This window comes from Podarcis raffonei, chromosome 2 (assembly GCF_027172205.1).
Source record: "Podarcis raffonei isolate rPodRaf1 chromosome 2, rPodRaf1.pri, whole genome shotgun sequence".
Lineage (NCBI taxonomy): Eukaryota > Metazoa > Chordata > Lepidosauria > Squamata > Lacertidae > Podarcis > Podarcis raffonei.
This window is the reverse complement of record NC_070603.1, coordinates 74,555,194-74,576,141: the sequence shown is the minus strand read 5'-3', so window position 1 is coordinate 74,576,141 and position 20,948 is coordinate 74,555,194. Positions and strand designations below refer to the sequence as shown.

General features: G+C 45.9%; 1 protein-coding gene across 4 annotated transcripts; it reads right to left on the bottom strand.

The window, feature by feature from the left end:
• Window positions 1-967: 967 nt before the first annotated feature.
• On the bottom strand, window positions 968-20,714 carry PARP3 (poly(ADP-ribose) polymerase family member 3). Of its 4 annotated transcripts, XR_008328991.1 has the most exons (12): window positions 20,109-20,488; window positions 16,555-16,814; window positions 15,647-15,772; window positions 9,897-10,091; window positions 7,973-8,108; window positions 7,040-7,266; window positions 5,202-5,369; window positions 4,900-4,986; window positions 3,585-3,762; window positions 2,379-2,525; window positions 1,564-2,270; window positions 968-1,444 (listed from the first exon to the last, which is right to left on the bottom strand). XR_008328991.1 is itself a non-coding variant. In XM_053377484.1 (11 exons), the coding sequence occupies exons 2-11, from the start codon at window positions 16,753-16,755 to the stop codon at window positions 2,101-2,103; spliced, it is 1,635 nt and encodes a 544-aa protein (XP_053233459.1). In that variant the 5' UTR covers window positions 16,756-16,814; window positions 20,607-20,714; the 3' UTR covers window positions 968-2,100. The 4 variants fall into 4 exon arrangements, 3 of the variants coding, with proteins under 3 accessions (XP_053233459.1, XP_053233460.1, XP_053233458.1); XM_053377484.1 differs by lacking the exon at window positions 20,109-20,488 and adding an exon at window positions 20,607-20,714 and having other exon boundaries at window positions 968-2,270; XM_053377485.1 differs by lacking the exon at window positions 20,109-20,488 and adding an exon at window positions 20,603-20,667 and having other exon boundaries at window positions 968-2,270.
• Between the last annotated feature and the right edge of the window lie 234 nt (window positions 20,715-20,948).

The following is a 20,948-nucleotide window of genomic DNA, read 5'->3' as shown; positions in this document are numbered from 1 at the left end:
AAATCGTGCAGTGGTGGCACAGCGGCAGCGGGAGGCCCCATTAGCTAAAGTGGTGCTTCAGGTTAAGAACAGTTTCAGGTTAAGAACAGACCTCCAGAATGAATTAAGTTCTTAACCCGAGGTACCACTGTACAACTATTTATTATGGAAAGCTGTTGGTTCAGTATACATTGGCACACCTCTTACAATCCTGTAACCAAATTTTTCATGATGGTTCCCAAGATCAAAGAGCAGGTTTTCATCCGTGTTCAGATACAGTTGGATTGAAGCAGGTATATTGACTTTGGATCAACTGATAGATAATGAAGATGAATTTTTAACATACGCCATGTTATGAAATAAACATGGAGCTATTGGATGTAACCCACTGGCAATATCTACTGCTACATTTGTTAACATCTTTGTTTGGACCAGCAGCATTTTCAGCTTGAGACACCCGAAATACTAGAATTGGTTAAGTTATTTAACACTAAAAAAACTATTATTACTTTTTATAGATATTTATTATAAATAAGTCAATTTGATATTAAGAAATGAATGGAATAAAGAATGAGAGGTTCCTATATTGCCTCAACAATGGGATTATTTTAACTTCATGGACAAGTAAAATTAAATTTAATCTCATTTATACAAAATACAGTAGCTTAAAAACTGTAATTGTTAACAATTAACATATGATACCCTATACCCTCTGTTTTTATTTCAAAAAGCTCACTTTCTAATTTATTGCATTAATTTTTTTTTAAAAAATCCCAAAGTAAGAAAAAGATACCATTGGACACAATTTTGGATCAAGATGAATGTGTGAACTGATTCGTTTGTTTCTTAGAATTCTCAAGCAATGCCACGTATGAGGCTAATAAAAAATAAGTAAACCACACCTTAGTTCAATCAACAGAGAAATTCAAGCTGGAGAAGATATTCCTTAAGTTTGCCCAAGGACAAATTGTACAGTGGCTGCAGAATCTCTGGTGCAAACATTCTCTTTTATTGCCCTTGTGCACAGTGACAACCCACCTATTCGAACAGGCCTTTTACAGGGGATTGATTGCCTGGCTGGATTTTGACGATTATTGTTGTTGCTGCTCCTGTGGTGGGTTTTATCCTCTCCTTTAATTTTCCTGTTTGCATTTTTCATTATTGCTTCTCGGTGCGGCATTGCATTGCGACGACAGGTGGGTTGAAATATTTTAAATAAAGTAAATGCAGTAGCAGTTCCTTGACCACATGGAGGAAAAAACAACAAAAACCCACCCCATATTCCCCCCGCCCATTTGCACTTTGCCAGATGTGCAACAACCCATTTACCTCAGGGAACGCACAAAGGAATACAACGTTTCAGTATGACTCAGCAGCATATCATACAAATTCTGCTGGATTACTTAGTGGAAGATGTGACTACAGTGGGTTTAGGTCACAGGCATGGCCAAACTTGGCCCTCCAGCTGTTTTGGGACTACAACTCCCATCACCCCTAGCTAACGGGACCAGTGGTCAGGGATGATGGGAATTGTAGTCCCAAAAACAGCTGGAGGGCCAAGTTTAGCCATGCCTGGTTTAGGACGCTTAGTGCAGTGGTGTGTAACTGCGTTCGTGTCTGAGCATGCCACGTTTGAACCCAGTCACAGCCTTCAGAGATTCCTTTTCTTCATTTAGCCTCCCTGTGTACCTGGACTTCTACAGTGGGTGGGCCAAATACGTGGATATTAGCTATGTGCCCAGGTAGACAGTAACAGGGAAGGAAAGACATTAGGTGGGCTTAACATACATTCTTTTATTTACAGGCCTTAAAGTGCTCTGAAAGGAGGAGGTGCCACTTGTCAGCATTTGGTTGTCTTCACCTTGCCAGACTTTCATCTGTATTACGGAGCCTAACACAGTCCTAAAACGAACTTGGAGAGTGGTTCTGCTTTCCTCAGCCCAGCTGGGACCCCAGAATTCCTGAGTGAACCACTAAGAGCTGACAAATATGGCTGGCTACACCAAGGCAGTCCAACTGCGGACTGCCATATCACAGTCACGTGCCTGTTCAGTGCTAGGCAGACGAGGACCTCCTTGCTGCATAGGCGGGGCCCAGCAGGCAAGCCGCTCGAGAAACGCCTCAGAAGCGGAGCTGAATAAGGTAGCGAATGCGGCACTGACTCTCCTGGTAGATCAGGTACTCGCTCTGGGAGAAGCAGGAGCTCTTGTACTTAGCCATAGGAACAGGCTTTCCTTGGGATACCAGCACTTTTTTCCCATCCAGGATTATCTCTTTATCCTGCGCAGGGTCTGGGGATAGTACAGCAAGCCAGAAACAAAGAGAGCGAGAGGGAGGTTAGCATACGATTAACAGGCTGCAAAACATCACAACTGTTTATTTCCAACCTTCAGGCTTACCTGGCTCAGTCACGCCACGGGCCACGACACTATCATAACCGTCTGGGGGCTTGCGGAGCGAACAGTCATCCTGGGTGATGTGATGCTCTTTGCCAAGGGCCACCTCGTTCAGGAACATAATCCCCACCCTATTGGAGGTGGTGCCAACTGGGGGGGAGTAAGGAAAAAGAGGCCCCAGTGGTTAAAGTGATGGACAGCTCGAGTCACATACACTGTACCGTATCCTTCCTTGTGCTCTGCTTCACATAGGCCCACAAATCCAGTGGGATTAGGAAAGTAGGAGGATGAATATATCACGAACATATTCCAGATTTCAAAAAATAATAATAATCTCTGCTGAACAGGACAGACAGATCCCATCATGGATAGTATTGTTTTCAGATGGCATTGCCAATATCCTCTTCAAATATGCAACCACAGGTTTCATCCTCCCTGAATGGCATAGGATGAAAGCAAAGAAGTTGCTCTTTCAAACTGGGGCTGCTAATTTGGACGTTTCCAACTTCTATGAGGAAGGAATGGCTAGAGCACCAATACTCTGTATTGGTCCAAACAGACATGCACACGTTTTAGATCTTCAGCAGGATAAAAGTTGCTAGCAGCCTGCTGCGCCACATCCCATACTGTTCTGGACTGTCCCATAACTGTCAAAAGCACTTTTTCCAGTGGGACGGGGTGATCTTATCCAATTAGTATGGATTGGCAAAAAAATGGGATGCCCTGCTTCTGGAAGAGGATGTGTTTTCCACTAGAGCAAAGCCAAAGACCACCATGGTGTACATTCTCCAATCTGGAACAGGTTTTCACCCAATTGGCGCTAGAAGCCTCTAAGGTTCATTTCCAGTTTACAAGGTTACAAAAGACCTAAGTGCTTGTGGAAAGCGCCAGAAGGGACACAGCCAGGATCACTTAATGGAAATAGTTAAATACAGGCATATAAATGCACACTTTTCAGTTTTACCTCCCTTTCTCATATCTATATCTATATACGTGAAAAGTAGCAGTGGCAGCTTTTAAAAGCATGTCGACATGGACCAGGGGTATCTGTATGGACCTGCCTTCTGCCCTGCCACTATTAAGACCAGAGAAGCAGCAGCAGCAGCAGCAGCAGAGAAAGGCAGCAAACCACTGAGAAAATGGTGGAAAGAACAAGAGGGGCAGCAGCCCTTGCAGCCCAAAGGGTGCACAGAGTGTTGGTTGCCTCACCGTATCCTGCCGATTTACTGTTCTCCGATGCAAAGTAAAGGCCCTTGCCCACACGCCCGCCGGAGTGCGGCATGATGCGTAGACCACTCTTCAGGATGGCTGCAATGACAGCAATGTTGGTGCCGTGCCAAAGCAGTCTCCTGTTCTCCAGGTGGCTGTGAGCCTTGAAACGGTTGCCCTGTTAGCAGAATGGGGTGGGGATAGAAAAAGAAGTTCAGCAAGCAGAGCTCTCCCTCCATGTGAAGGGTGCAATTTTATGCTTATGGGCAGCAAGATAAGCCTTCTGTTGGGAGCACCGAGCATGGCTTGTACACACTGCAAAGCTGAACTGTGACTAGTCAGCCACGTGTAGCAGGGCGCCTATGGAGCATGAACTGGTGAGAACGTGTCCTCTTCCCCACTCCCTCCCAACACCAACCTACTGCCTACCAGCGGAGACACCTTTACAGAAAAAGGAAGTGGGGAAGACGTTTCTCTTTCGGTTGTTGGTTGTATTTTCACTCGTATAAACTGGGGTCAGATAGTGAGGCATGGAGAGCCACGTCCCCCGTTTCCCCCTGACTTGAGTTTCCCCATCCCTGATCTACAGTGACAATCCTGTGTTAAGAGGCAAAGAGTCCTCCTTTGGGGTTGTAGCTCGACTAGAGGGTCTCTGGTTTCTTCTGCCACCATGTAGCCATTCTGGGTCTTGGGAATCCAAAGCTGCCGTTTCTCAACTCAAGAGCACCTCCAGAACCACTGACAACATTTGGGCACTGCCCCACAACATACAAGTTCTCTAGACAGCATCGGTCTGCTCTGGCTGGCACCCGCAGTGTTGTGATACCTAGCCAGCAACAGAGGGTTGTAGCTCTTTACACAAAAGCATCTGCTAGGTTCATTATGGGCCCTGCTGCTATACAGACTGACGGATGCCAAGGGCTGCCAACCAGCACAATGGGGAAGGGCTGAGGCTCAGTAGGAGAGCCCATGCTTTGCATGTAAAAGGTCCCACAGAGACCCCTGCCTAAAACCTAGGAGAGACACTGCCAGCCAGTGCTGGAATTCTGAGCTCAAAAGGCTCCATTTCAGGCAGCTTCCTATGTTCCACAAGGGACGCTGGCACTGCTGGAACCAAAGGAGAATAAGCCAGGAACTGCCATTCAGGGCCTTTCCTTGTTGCTATGCTCCTAGGTCTATTCTGTCCGGTGCCAGAGGCAGCTGCAAAGTGAGATGCTCTGAGTGGTTTTGCTCAAAGACAGCCAATTTCAGGCAACTGGCAGAAGTACACACAGTCAGTTAACAGAAGGGAAGGGGCCCTGCTAGTAGACCTTACCTCGCCTTCTCTGTTCACCTTCCAGATGTTCAGGACTTGAAGCTTCCGATAAGTGCAGCCTGTCTTCTCTACGTAGTTTACAATCAGCTAATTGCAGGGAGCAGGAGAGAAGCAGAGGGAAAAAGTGATCATTAAAGCACTGAGGCAGACAGAGGAAAATGGAAAGTGCAGAGAATCAACATTTCCCGCCTGCATGTTGCCCCCACTTTTCAGAGGTCCTGGGCTTCCAACGCAGTGGCATGCATAGTACCCTACAGTACCACAGCAACCAGACTGGGAAGCTTCCTGTAGGGTCACCCTACCTTATAATCCTCCAATGATGGGTCTACCAGGGTGAGTTCGCACTTTAAGAGCCCATAGTCCTTGTCCACTGGGTGTGGGACCTCTTCCACCTTCATTTCCTCCTCTTCTTCCTCTTCCCTCTTCTTCTGGGCCTGCATACTCTGGGCAAGTTCAATATCTGCCAGGACCTATCAGGAAAGGGAACCAATCTTCACAAACACTGGTGGTGGGAGGAACCATTTGACACTTACACTGCCATCCTATGTGAGCCTCACTTCCAAGTAAACATATCTAGGACTGTTCTATTGGTAGCCCATTTCAGCTAGGGAAATCTCATTGGTGCTCTAGCTTGAAATCAAAAGGGGGGGGGGGAGGTTACGGTTTTTCATATGTTTTCAATATTGCTATTGGGGGTGGTGTGTGTGTGTGTGTGTGTGTGTGTGAGAGAGAGAGAGAGAGAGAGAGAGAGAGAGAGAGAATATTCAATAGTGTTTCTTTGTTTTTGGTTGTTAGTTTGCTAATGTTAATATTGTTTTGTAGATTATGAACGCTGTAGTGCTTTGTGAATCTTATAATATGACTTGTGGTTGTGCTGCTTGGCTATGTTTGAGTTGCTTTGTTAATAGTGTTTTATAGAAGGTGGTTGTTTTACAGATGATTTCTAATTGCTTTAATGATGATTTGTTAATTATTTTATACGATTTATGTTTTAATTGTGATGTTCTATTATGTTATTGCTGTTTATTGTTTGCGAGCTGCTTTGTCAATTGTGCAAGTGAAAAGCCACATAGAAATGTAACGAATGAAATGAAATGAAGAAAGAGAGACTCTTGAACTCAAGAGTGGAAGCGATTATTAACCCTGAAGGCTGCACCCACTAAGCAGCCATTTTGGGTACTGAGGGCTTATAGTGCAAAATCATAACTGGACCAAAGTTATTGGCCTTTTTGTTTTGTTAGTTCTCAAGATCATACCCTTCAGTTTCAAAAGGCTGCAGCTTGTTGGCAGAACAGCTGCATGCAGATGGTCCATCACAGGGAGCTGCTGCCAATCAGTGTAGACAACATGGAGCTACATGGACAAAAGGTCTGACTTCGCATAAGGCAGCTACTGTGTTTCCATTGTTTGCAGGCAAGGCTATGGCTTAATGGTAGAACATCTGCTTTCCATGCAGAAGGTCCCTGGTTTGATCTCCAGGTAGGGTTGGGAATGTTCCCATCTGAAACCCTGGGGAGCTGCAGTTATTCAGGGTCAGCAGTACTCAGCTGCTGGATGGATTCATGGTCTGACTCAGTATAAGGCAGATTCCTATGTTCCTTTCTTTTTGTAGTGGTTTCAGCTCTCATTCCTATAGTACTAAACACTGCAGTAGCTGGGACAGAGCAACAGGGGTCCTTTAACTTTTTACCTTTACTAAACACTGCAAATTGAACTGCTATAAAGGCTTCCATTATTATGTTTAATATTAAAATATTTATTCTGCTATCTTTTAGCACAGGTAGAAAAAGACTGTGCAGTAGACACAGCATGGGACTGAGTGAGCAGAACCTATGGCCACTGGAGTTCCCTCTCAAACATTTAAAACACATTTCTGGCCAATTACCCACACACCATTTTTCTCGTTTGACAGAGTCATTGGGCAGCTTTGGGCCCCAGACAGAACCTGTGGCTGTCAGAGCAGGTAAGGAAGCATAGCAGTACAGAATTTTTGTGTCAGTGAGGATACTTCATTGCTGCATAGGCAAGACCTTGGTCTCGCAGTCTGAGCATGCAGAACTCTTGACAGAGCCTTCCACAGCACAGAGATGTCTCTTGCTCTAATGGCATGGGGATTGGCCCAGTTCTCGGAGCTCCTTACCAGCAGCATGTCCTTTTTGGCTTGGACAACCTCCTGAGTGCTGATGGGTGGAGGCCGAGCCCGGCCAAAGTTGTGGGGGATGATGGTGTAGAAGCGAGAGGAGAGTTCCTCCAGCTGCTTCTGAGAAGGCGGCTGCTTCTGCAGTGCTGTCTCAATGGCCTCCAAAGCTTCAAAGCCTTTGGCAATCTGCTGCTTGCTCAGTTTCCCCAGCGGCATCTTCTTCACATCTGGGAAAGGGGATTAAAAAGGGTGACATGAGGATGTTTGGCAGAGATCAGTGTAACAACTCTGTGGGCTTCCAGGAATCCTACAAATCAGGAGCTGAAACCACCCGGATCAGAACGTCACTACTTAATTCAATTTCACTCTATAACTGAACCACTTTCTGCTCTTCCCAGGTTGGTCTTCATTTGTGACCAAGGACCAAAGAATCAACTCTCACCAGTACAGGTGACCTGAGCTTCTCTCCCTCTCCCTCCTCCCCATAACCGAGTTTTCTCTCACTAATTGGTTTAGCTTGATGTTGTTACAACTATATATACCAGCTTTCTCTATTAGCCAAATGGATAGCAAACCACAATAAACAGATAACGTATGTTTGATGCCAAGAGCAGGCAAGATGGAGATACCATAGAGTTGGGAGAGACTCCAGGGTCATCTAGACCCTTCAATGCAGGAATCTCAGCTAAAGCATCCATGACAGGTGGCCATCCAACCTCCGCTTAAAAACCTCCAAGGAAGGAGAGTCCACCGTCTCTCATGGTAGTCTGTTCCACTGCCAAACAGCTCTTACAGTCAGAAAGTTTTTCAAATATTTAGTCGGACTCTCCTTTCTTGTAACTTGAAGCCATTGGGTGCGTCTCCCACCTGCGGCAAAGCAAACAACAACAACAGCAACCCAACCCACCACCAAAAGATCCCTTGACCCTTTACCTAAATTCATGGTCTGCATGGCATCCTTAAACATGTCGTTGCTGAAGATGAGCGAGACCAGCTCCTGAGTAGGCTTGTCCAAGGTGCAGGGCCGTATCCTTTGCTTGGATAGCTTCACTCCATCTACACTGTCCACCTTGGAAACAGGAAAGAACCAACCTGGGTCTGGATATACACACAAATCAGCTTCTTCTAGTGGGGCTGGACTTCGCCCTTAGATTCACAGTAGGACACACAAGCTTTTACCTGGCAGTGAACACCTGTCAGGGAACTGCCATCGGCACAGGGGGGAGAAATAGAAGGGCAGTTGTGTTACAGGGAGCCTCCGAAAATCTTGTGAAGCAGTTCCTCTTCCAGGGAGGAGGAAAGCCCCACCTCCAGTGGGGAAGAGGTGCAAGGACCAGAGAATGCTAGTAAGAGCCTTAACACCGCTCCTGAACAAGCCGGAGAGGAGGGAAGCATGCCCTTGCCATCGCCCATTCTGTGCAGTAGTCTAAGATGCAGAGAGGGGCGTAGACTTTGGGGGGGGGGTAACAAAACTTTTATGCTGGGGGAGGTACAAAAAAAGGCCACTCCCTGATTCTGCTAGCAATTGAGCCAGACATGAGTTTTGGGGCTCTTCACTGTAAATAGTTTGCACCAAAATAAAGCCTGTAAAACGCAGGTCGGCGTCCTGCCTGGTTACTCTCGAGCAACCGCAACAGCACCTGACAGCACCTTTCAAAATAACAGGACTTAAGCAAGCACCCTTGAGCACATGGAAATGCTAACTAACTTCCATTAACTCCACCAACCCTGACGCAGTTCACTACAAGAGCTTGTCCATGTTCTCTAACTCACACAGACTTTGAAAACCTGCAGGAGTCCTCTAAATCACTGATAACTGGGAGATAGACTGTGATTAGGCTGCTAGGATAACTTTGTGAGGATTGGATTGGTGATCGAAGATCGCACATAGCCTCAACCAGGAGCCTTAACCAGGTGATGGCGCTCTGCCCGGCTACTGACAGCATTGTTGCCTCTTCCTAATGGTGTGGGGCAGAGACAGAATAGCGGCTTGGTTGGGGCTGTGCAGGCACACCAGCAGAACTCATCTGGCACTCTCAGCACCAGATTCAGCTAAGTAGTCCCGCCAGTTGAAGCCCACCCAAGTACTTTCGCTAGGGCAATGGGGCTTTCCACCTCCTTCCTTCCCCTGGCACCCCTGGGTCTGGTGGGCATCAGGGGAACCTCTGGAACAGTGGGTGAGAGAGAGGAAAGGGAAGATAATTCAATCAGGCAAGCAGAGATGCTTAATGCTATGCTGAACTCCTTCAGTCACTGGTCGGCCCACAGGAGGTGCCTGATGCTATAATGCCCAGGGTTCAACCATCTGGCTCTCCAAATGAGGCCTCCCATTGGTCCTTGGGCCAAAGCTATGGTGTGTGTATGGGTATGTAAGGACAGGGACCAGATTCTCCCAGACACATCCCAGGTCTCTTCTCTTCCCTGAACTTTGTGCTTTCATTTCAAAACGTCCACAGCACCATATGTTCTGAAACAACCAAAAAACCATATGGACAGTGATGAATAAGAAGTAAACCCACTCCTGGGCTTAGCGTGTTCTGGATACTGTGTGCCAAAGTATTGGGACGACTGATAAAGAAGCACTGGACCACTATTTTTTAGTTTGATTAATCTGTTACTTATTTTACCATAGTGATTTACCATGCAATCTTAGGTATGCTTACAGAGAAGTTGCATTCAATTCAATAGGACTCTCTTGCAAGTCGGATTGCACTGCCAACAAATCAACTAACCTAATTTTAAATGTATTAGTCTAGACTGTTTGCAATTAGGCTTTGTTTGTTTCTGCTGTTTTGCACTGACTTATGCCTCTCCCCAGTGTGCCAGTCTGCTCCCAGTGTATTCCTTGGCTCAGTACCTTCACAGTCACCTCCTGCTCCTCTTCATCATCTGCATGTTGCACCTCAATCAAGGTGTACTTGCCATCGTGAGCCACAAAGTTCTCCCGGTCACCCCAGCTGTTCTTGGTCTTATCCCGAAATTTCTTCTCAAAATCCTTCTTGGCTGCCTCCAAGGATGGAAAGGCGTTGAGTTTTGACTGCCCTACTTCTCCCTGCGAGCAACGAGAGGAAAGGAAACACACATCAGCAAGAGACAGAAACTTCTGCATCTTCTCCCACGTATCTTGTGCTTCCTTTCTTAGTCCTGCAATGAAAGAAGGGCAGGAAAGGATGGGCAGGGATGCGGCCATCCTCACAGGCAGGAACACTCACACCTTCCACAAAGTAGGGTAACCTATAGAGGGGGACATGTCCTTGCATGCAATTGTACACTTTAGAAGGACATCTTGCATCATCTTGTCTGCTGGCATATGTTGGTTCTGAAGGGACCACAACCTCTTTGTAGAAAGCACAATCCACCAATCCATCCTTTGACACATGTTCTTCCACCAAGCTTCAGCCTTTCCCAGAGGAAACAGATAGCCTTCCAATTGCATGCACAGTGAGTCTCTGGTGCAGGCTTCTCTGTTGTACACAATGGTTCCCTGAAGTCCTTAATCTCCACTTTGAAGTGGAGGTAGATTTCCTTGCCCACTTAGTCCCATTTGCATTCTTTGCTCCCAGTCTTAGGGTGTTTAATCCCCCCTCCCCCACCTTCTCTAAGTGCAGCATATTTTAGAAAGGTGAAAATAATCCAGGAGTGGCTTCTTTTGATGTCTGAGCAAAGATGAATTGTAATAAATATAAAGTGCCTCCAGAGTGGAAACTCAATTTAGGTCATTAGCAGCTGGAGTCTGGAGGCACACAGATTTATCACCTGGGTGTCTCAGAGATGCTTTTACAAAAAGAAAAGAGAAAAATACTGCCCAAGAGCCATTTTAGCCTTTGAGGCGGCCATCTTCTAGCTACTTACCTAGGTGCAAGCCCTATTGAACTCACTGGGACTTACTCCTGAGTAGACATTGTTTATGATTACCCTGGTGCACTGCAAGAGCCTTGCAGAGTAGATAAAATCATTCTCTATGTTGCTGTTACTTCTATTTCTTACAGCACCTCAAGATTCTCATAAAAGTTTTAGTGAAGTAGCTAATAACATGTGCCTAATTCTATATTTCTTTTTTCTTTCCCCACTCCTCATCCCTTTCTCATTTTGCCTGGAATTTTCTCAGATCAGCATCTGTTCCTAAATATTGGAATCTCTCTCCAACAAAAGCAAAGGTATATGACGATAAAATTATCCTACTGATTTGCACTGTTCTACAAGGTTTGGGAAGCACCTTCTAGAGACATATATTCTTCTTGCACCAGGTCCTCTAATCAACTTGGCTTTCAGGTTTTTAGCATGGGTATGTAAACAGCTGTACATATTGTTCCTCTTTAAATATTTTATATGCATTTTTCCCTACTGTAAAGGAAATTTTGTATTAGTTTTTATAGAATGCTTGTCATCTGTTTACAAGGGACGCGGGTGGCACTGTGGGTTAAACCACAGAGCCTAGGACTTGCTGATCAGAAGGTCAGCGGTTCGAATCCCCGTGATGGGGTGAGCTCCCGTTGCTCGGTCCCTGCTCCTGCCAACCTAGCAGTTCGAAAGCACATCAAAGTGCAATTGGATAAATAGGTACCACTTTATAGCGGGAAGGTAAACGGCGTTTCTGTGTGCTGCTCTGGTTCGCCAGAAGCGGCTTAGTCATGCTGGCCACATGACCCGGAAGCTGTATGTCGGCTCCCTCAGCCAATAAAGCGAGATGAGCGCCGCAACCCCAGAGTCGGTCACGACTGGACCTAATGGTCAGGGGTCCCTTTATCTTTACCTTTGTCATCTGTTTATGGAGGTAGTTCTGGCCAGGGGACTCAAAAGGTCATAGAAGGTGCAACAGGTCAGCACAGGAAACTAACCTGGGGGTGGAATGAAGCTTAGTTACCATGTACATGTGTGAGTGTGTGTGGGAGGGGAGTAACTTAGCAAAACTGTGGACTCCTCCAGACAACCTGTTTATTGAGCATTCATCTCAATTTGCTTGCAAACAAATCCTTCTGATTATATGACAATGAGCATCCATCCTGATCTGTTTGCAGGGAAGTCATATGCCTGCCTGTCCATCTGTTTTTATCCAACACTTTATAGTGCATTTCCCTGTCACTTTACTAACTGCAAAAGACATCTATATATCTATATCTATATTGTTTTAAAAGTGGTTTTGTTGCACCTGAGCACTTGAATCCACTTTCATTGCGCAAACCTAAATTTACAGTGTGCCTGTGTCTGGAGTTGGCTTCTACCGTCCTTCTGATTGACTAGGAGCTGGAATGATGAATCATACATATAAATGATGCTGGCAAACAAGCAGAGAGTGATGGGAGAGCTAGGAGACAGAAAAAAGTCACAGTTGCTGAGAATCCAGATTCCAGGGACAAAAGAAGCTGAGCTGAAAGCACTGAGGTTGACTGGGGCACTGCCAGTGAATTAGGATGGAGCAAAAGGAATTCCTTTATTATTTGGTCTTAAGCTAAAGTAGGGAAGCAGTTTGTATAAGCCTTACGTAGATAGACTATAAAAATAGCATGGGGTGGGGAATGCATCTAATTGCTCTTATCGGCAACTGCTAAAACGACAGGAGCGGCTAAGTTAGCTGGTTTGTTCATCTGCTCCTCATGGAGAAGGTTGCAGCCATGCTACTATAACGTCAGCTACAGCGAATATGGAAAGTTAAAGCTATTGTTAGTTTCTGTTTGCCATCTCTATTTATGTTGAATTATTCAGAAGGGGTTTCCTTTGGCTTGGACGCTCCTTGACAGCAGCCATGAGATTTCTTCCTAGCATCAACTTACAGGGATTTTACCTAACATCTTTTTCCCTCCCCACCACCCCAGCTAGAGCATAGAGGGACCACTCTGGAATACACAGACATGTATTTGCGTTCTCTGAAGAACTGCAATGGGCCTATCAGAGCTATTAGCCTCTGGAATAAGAGAAAGCTAGCTAATAACTTCAGCTCCTTACCTTGGTCTCCAGAGAAGTATGTTTTGTGTATCCGCCTAAAAGCCCAAGGATAGGGGGGGAAAGTGTGTCTCTGTGTGGCAGTCACTGTAGAGTGTATTTGGTATGCAAACAAAGCAAGAGGGGAGGGCAACATGTGGTGAAAATTAGCAAAAGGGTGGTGGCAAAGAGCCTATTCTGATGGATGACTCAGTACAGCTCCCATTCCAGGTTCTCAAGCACAGAGTCCCTGCCAAGTTATGACAACCTAATTCCAGGAATAAAAGCCATTTGAAACTTGAGCCTTGGAGGAGGAAAAGACAACTGGCAGAGAAGAATCCTAGCCACCCACACCCTCAACGGTCAGGTAGGCAAATAAACTTGGGTCTAAAGGCCTGACATAAAGAGGGTTTCACCCAAGGGGGCACATCAGGTGAAGAAAAACTTAATCAGCTTGCATTTATGTCTGCCTCACAGGTTACAATAAAAGGCTGCTTTAAGCTGGACACACAGCTGAAAGTTGTACTCAGAGGAGACGTCTTGAAATTAATGGTCCTAACTTAGTCACGTTCATTAATCTCAAGGGATCAAGTCTCTCTTAGTAGAATACCACCCAATGTTCCTTAAGAGAGATCCCCCCACAGCAGAAAATGCTGGATCCCAACTCCCAATAGGTTGTCAGGGATGACAGGAGTTGCAGTTTAGCAAACCTGGACACTCTGGGGTCTTCCATCTCTGCCTATAGCTTCAACAAACACTATTGCCCTGGTTACAAAATTGCAGCTTGGGGAACCGGGACACGTCCTAGGAACCGGGACACGTCCTAGGAGTTCTACTGAGAAAATTAATTAAGGCTGCAGTCAGACACCCACCAAAGACCCACTTGATCCAAAGGGACTTCTGAAAAGACATTTGTGGGATTGCAACCATGGCTGTTAGGAAATCTCAACTGCTGAATTACGTTGCAATTTAACAACAACAACAACCTGATCAACATAAGATGTAAACATTTCTTTCTCAAGAGCACATTGTCTCAATGTTCTCTGTATCGATTAGTTTACTGCAAGCTCATGTCTAATTTTAATAGATAACTGAAGAATGAACTTGTGCAATTTTGCCATTGCAACACAGGTCTGGAAGAAGCAAACAACAATTGCCTTGCGTTGATTCTCCAAGGTCACTGGCCTCTTACTAGATTAAACGCAAGCAGCTTGCAAAACAAACTTCAGGGGGATGGCTCCGAGTGCTCACAAGCTTATTTGAGCTGAGAGCACCAGGAGCTGCACTAGCGAGCTCTGGATGGGAAGTGTGCTTAAGCTCCCAGTCGTTCCTTCGCAGTAAGGCTTTTGCCTCTTCACAGTTTGGGTTAAAACGCCCCCCTGGGCCTAGTCAGGCTTGCAGGTCACCTCTGACATCTAGTGACTGTTGCTGTTCTGTGTTCCACAAGGGCATAGCCAGGAGACAGCTGCCCCTCAAATCAAGTAAATAAATAAATAAAAACACTTAACTGACTGATCGCAACGCAGGTAGCTCAGTTCTGCCCCCCGAAACATAAATCTGGCTGCGCCCATGGTGTTTCGCCTTGTTAATTTAAAATGTTTTGCAATATTAAGAAAGCAGGGCAAATAAAAGGGAGAAATGTGTGGCAGTGCCATTAGCCCAAAGCATGGTGTCCTCAAGATGCTGCTATGCTACAGCTTCCATGATCTCTGACCTTTGGGCCACACTTGCTGGGGCTGATGGGAGTTGTAGTCTTAACAGCATATGGAGGGCACCCTGTTTGGCTACTCCAGGCTCAACAGGGAGTCATTTTAGAAGAGCGTACCTGGAATAGACCAAAGGTCTGAAACACAGGACTTTATTACAACTGGAAAAAGGCTTATTTCCTCCCCGCAATCGCAAATGCCCAGAAGCCACAGACCAAGAGAGCTGCACACTGTGGCTATCCTACCTATTACCCTGAAGTGGTAACACACTGCTCCAAGACAATTATTTTGTGAAACCATTATCTGTGGCAAGTTCGCTGAAACACTGCACCTGATATACCAACAGCTCCAGGCTAAGCGAAGCGAGAATCCACATTACCAGGCTAAAGGTGTTTACAACCTTGTAAACAGTTTTATGGCAGCAGCAGTAGTTCTGCCTGCTTCAGCATAAGAACTGGATGATCACAGCTCCGTAGCCACTTAACCCCAGGGAATCTTGTACTACTTAAATGGTGCCCAGAGGCCCTAACACTTAGGTGTCATGTATGTGAAACTATTCCTTTCCTTAGTTCCAACTCCTGCTCATTCAACTTTCTTGACTCACTCTCTCCTGTGTCTCAATGGTCAATGAGGAATGGTATTTTCCAGACTTTCTTAATGCTAGGCCTGCTACCTCGTATCTTTTAACCAACCTGGGGAATATTAAGCAATAAATATGGCTAGGAACACTAATAGCAAGCACAGGGTCTGGACGTGTTATGGCTCTGCAAAATGTCATTCAGGAAACATTGCTGGAAGAGTTAAGGCTTTCTTTTAAATTGACTAAGGTTTGGGCTATCTGTCCCCCTTTATTCCAGTGCTAGGCATCACTATCCACAGCTGTATATAATTGTCTCAGTCTTAGAGAGATGAAGACCCCCACCCACACAGATTTTTGAGAAAAGAACAACTGCAGGGGTCATCCTGAGGGCAAGCTACTCACCACACGGCCCCAGCGGTTCCAACAGCTGTACTTCCCATTCTGTTCTATGAGCTGGATGATGTAGAACTTGTTGTTATTGTGGCCAATGTTGGTCTGGTTCAGCATGCAGTCGTAGTCCTCGTGAATCTAAAATCGTAACAGACAACATGAACGCCCCTAAGACACCCACTGCAACCTCTGTGTGGCTAAATTCCAGCCTGTGATTGACATCTGGCAAAACCGGAGTACAATCAGAGCCCAGCACTTAAAGAGTATTGCAAGAACTAACAAATACCAAGTGCTATAATAAAGTCTAGGCCGGAATCCAAGAGGATAAATTCCTAGTCTGGCTGGACTCTCCCAATGGCACCCTCACCTTGATTAGTAGTTTTTGCTAAAAGATCTATGCAGAAGACAAATGGGCAGAAGGGGTCCTGAAGGACAGAACACTGTCCAATCCTAATAAGGCTCTGGTGGGGAGGGGCGGGGACGACGACAATTTTTGGTTCCATTAATTTCCCCCTCCTCTACTTGGGACAGGCATAAGCATGCTTGGCCCTCCAGATGTTTTTGGTCTACAACTCCCATGATCCCTAGCTAGCAGGACCAGTGGTCAGGGATGATGGGAATTGTAGTCTCAAAACATCTGGAGGGCCAGGTTTGCCTATACCTGACTTGGGACATGCAGCCCTGGCTGCCCTGCTAAAGGAAGGCAAAGAAAAGCTTCAGGAAAAGAGAGAAGCCTCAAGATTCAGTATGTACTTTGACCTTCACTGACCCACCACGGGTGCCCACAAGAGACAGGAGGACTCCCATTATGCTACACTATCCCACTGCAGGGCCAGCTGAAAGTGGGAATAACCCCTTCCCCACCCACCCCCAATGGATGCTGGGCACAGGGAACACTTCAGCCAGAGCTTTGCTCTCACCTTGGCGCTATCAACGTCGCTCAGCTGACAGGCAGAGTCAATTTTGGCCTTGAGCTTCTCTTTGGGAGCTGCCTTCAGTGCCTCCACGGTGGAGCGGAAACTGTCTTCTTCAGGTTCAGCCTTTAGCTCCGGCTCCTGTTTCACTTTCTTGCCCTTGGCTGCTGCCCTGGTTTGGGCAGGGGCTTTGCGCTTTGGTGGCATCGTTCCCTCCAGAGCCTTACCCTGTTTCCCAAAGGAGTCAGGCTGCTGCTCTTATTCAACTGCAAAAAAAAAAAAGAGAGGCCAGTTAATTCTTGACTCAGGAGGTCACTAGAAGTACCAGTCCCTAAATGACCCACACTGACCTTCTCTGTGATTTCGTTTAAGTGAGAACAGGGAGAAGACTTGTCTACTTCAAACATTACCATTAAATAAATTTTATAAAGGAATACTGGAGTAGTTCCTTTCTGCTGACTGATCAGGCTCTTCAATAAAACTCTGGCAAAACACAGACTTTACGAAAGACTGACTTAGCGGCAACAGCACACCGCTGGGTATTACAACAGCCAAGACCCCAAGGTGTGCTGCTGCTGGCATAATGTAGCTCCAAAGACTTCTGCTTTTCTTTCCTGACAGATTTGGATGACATTCCCACATATGAGAATTCTGAGTGTGGCTGCGCACTCTGCTCAGATCTAGCAAAGCCTGCATATAGATATAGGCCATGGTAGGCAAACTAAGGCCCGGGGGCCGGATCTGGCCCAAATGCCTTCTAAATCTGGCCCACGGACGGTCCAGGAATCAGTGTGTTTTTACATGAGTAGAATGTGCTCTTTTATTTAAAATGCATCTCTGGGTTATTTGTGGGGCATAGGAATTCATTCATTCCCCCCACCCCAAAAAATATAGTCTGGCACCCCACAAGGTCTGAGGGACAGTGGACTGGCCTCCTGCTGAAAAAGTTTGCTGTTCCCTGATATAGGCTGTGTACATACCATACGGGTAAAGAATATTTAAAGCACATACCTTCCCCTAAAATATCCTGGGAACCATAGCTCTGGGAATTGTAGCTCTGTGAGGGATAAACTACAGTTCCCAGGATTCTCTGTGTGGGGTGTGCGCGCGCTTCAAATGTATGGTGTGTGCGCAGCCGTAGAATATTATGTAAATGTAGAAGCTCAACATGCAAATTGATTATGTATGAAACAGCAGCAGCATTCTCATCTAACACTGAGGAGGGAAATGCAAACCTTTGGGTTAACAGCCAGGTGCACTGACCCATTGTGCCACAGAGATGAACATGTTGTCTTTAGTCCTAGGCCCACAGGCCCACACCCTAGGCAAACAGCCATACGACAACTATCAGAGCCAAATGCCGGTTTCATAGCTGACTCAGCCCCAAGCCCTCTCCTTCCTAATCACCCTGTTAGTTCAGACCTTTATTCCTTTGACAGCAGATCTTCCTTTTTGGTTTTTAACTGTATCAATCTGTTAACAAATCAGCCTTGGGAAATCTGGAACCTTTGGCTGGACCTTATTATGCTTCCCATCACCTGTAGGTTTGTCAGCTACTCCAAGCGTTTTAAATTCTGATTTGCTAATCCAATGCCAGTAACAGGCAAGGAGCCAACTTTTAACTTGCATACAGCTGACTGGCAGTCAATGGCAGGAGAATATTTTCCTAATGAGTCACAACTGAAAGTGCACGGTTATGTTCATGCTATTTCAATAACAGTGCACAGCTTTCACTAACAAGTCACAGCATTATTGCACAAGAGGAAACTGTCTTTTCTAGGCCTTAGAAACAGTATACTTGCATACAATATAAAGGATTTTGCAAGCATTATAGCCAGAAGGTAAGACTTGGAGAGGAAAGGTGAACCAACGGATGCTGTTTGAGAACAGGTGAGATAATGCTTGAACAGAGCAAAGGAAGGAGTCCGAGAAGCAGACTGATTATCTGGTGGAGGTGAGAGAGAATAGCAGGTGAGATAGTGGATGGGATCAGATGGCATCAAGAAAGCATGTGCAGGGACCGAGTGAGGAATTCCCAAACTATGGTCCATGGGCTTCAGTCAGGTAGTCTATGGAGCATCTATGAATTGGTGGCTAATGATGAGAGAAACAACACGTCTACCTCACTAAATAATCACATTGATTTTTAACTATGTTTTGGCAGCTTTTTTATTGCTTACGTTTTATTATGTTACAATTTGAATTCTACAACATTCAAATTGTAATACAATAAAATGCAATAATAGTAAAAACAGCCATACAGTGTCTAACACAGCGCATCACAATTGCTACAACAGTTAGGAAAAACATAAATGGTCTGCCCAGACCCTCATCAATTGGTCTGTGGGGAGCTTAGCCACAAGACGGGGGAATAAACAAACAAGTTTTCTAAAAGCCAGGTACAGTGATGCAAGGTTTTGAAATGTAACATCATTGCTATGTAGCATGGTTGGAGGCAGAAATATAAGACCAGCTAACAACAGATGAATGTATGATATCCAGCAAGCAGTCCTCTAGATGCACTAGTGCTCTTTGAACTCAGAACAAAATTATTTGAGTAATAAACAGCTCAAAGTCTGCCAGTGCTCCTGGGCTCTGCCTATCTACATATTGTGTTCCGGGAGACAGTCTGCTAGGACTCAACCATGTGTACATTCACTAGTTTCACTACAAAACCAATAGAGATACCAAATAACAGAAGTAGACAGATCAATATTATGCAAATGTTCTTATCTTTCAGGATCACTGGACTTGCCTCTATGCTTTGCTACCTATATTAATGAAGAGGCAGAGGCAACTTCCTTTGCCTTCATGCTAGTATCCTCCTCCTGCTTGAATTAAGAATGTGATTTGCACCTTGAATTGAGGAATTTAGTGCAAATCTAGTAGAAAATCCTGTTCTTTAGTATTATTTAACATCTTAAAATTGAGAGAAATTGCTGCCTCATAACAGGGTTGTTTTGTTATCTGTACCTCCCGACTCCGTAAAACCAGTCTACACAACAATAATAATTTTTACTATTTATACCCCGCCCATCTGGCTGGGGTACCCCACTCAGCTGACAGCATACACCAAGCTCAACAGTTCTGGTCCAGAAAGGGGCTTGCTAAATAAATACCATACTTAAACAAGCAAGCCAAACCACACAAAGCAAAGATTTAAAAAACAAAAAGCAATCAAATCTTACCAGAGAGGAAAAACCTTCTGAGTCATGTAAGCAATCATCCATAGCCTGCTGTATGCAAAATGTATAGCATACATACTCTGATGACGGAAAGTATGCACTCTTGATGCACAAATGAAAAGCGCAAATGGTCTTTTTGGGGGGATGGGGCGGGGCAATTAAGAGCCAATATTGGCATCATACTACAGATGGGCAGCCCACTGGCTGCTTTCACAGGTTGTCTCCGAACTGCGCAACTTTTGGAAGACTTGCAAATAATTTCGCCAAAGGTTTCAAGCCATGCAAGAATTTTTGCTGGCCCACCAATACTGTACGGCTGTATTAATAATGTGGAACATAATGTGTGTGGGGAGGAAAGGGGAATAATTTACTTACTGTATTTCTCTCCTGCCCTTCTTCCTGAAGACCAAGGTGGCAAGAATCAGCACTTTCCCCAATTTACCAGATAGGTGTTTACACTCAAAGGATGCTATGTGGGGATTTGCCCTTTTAAAAAGTGGGTAGCGACCCATTAACTTGCGGAGGAGGGTCAAAGCAAAAAGCGCACAGCCCTGTCAAGTACTCGCTTAGGATCAGCGCCAGCGAGGGCGCAACTACAGCGGAGGTTCCAGCCAGGATTAAAAGGAATCCGCAGTACCCCGTTATCAAGATACAGAGGCTCTACGTTGCTTGGGGACGTCTCCTGCACCTCTCTCTAATTCGAAGAAATCAGATCCGGTATAGACAGCTACGGATTCTGTCCACGTTCCCCGACTGTCGCTTTGGGAACGAACCAGAGACAAACAAGATAAAGGGCCAGTCGCCGCCACCCAGCTATTTATTTACTTCTCAAACCCCACCCTCCTCCCGCCTGCCCAGAGTAGCAAAACTCACCGCGGTGTGGGTGGGTGGTGCACCGGCTCTTCGTAGCCCGGTGGTCCTCCTAGACGCGGAGGGCTGCAGAAAGAAGCCAGGCAAAGTGGCAGGGCAAGTTTGGGCAAGTCGGAGGGCGACTCTCCCTCGCTTGCCGTCCCCTCCTCCCGCCTGGTGACCTCAGCCTTCGATCAGCGGCTGCAGCAACACGCCTCCCAGGGAAGGAGCCAGCCCAGCGCAGAGGCAAGGAAGGGGCTGAGCAGCAGAGCCCGGCTGCACGCCGAGCTGTCCATCAACGCGTGCTAGAACAGCCGGACCAGCCAAGCCCACACAAGGAGCGCAGAAACTTCTTCTGCATCCACT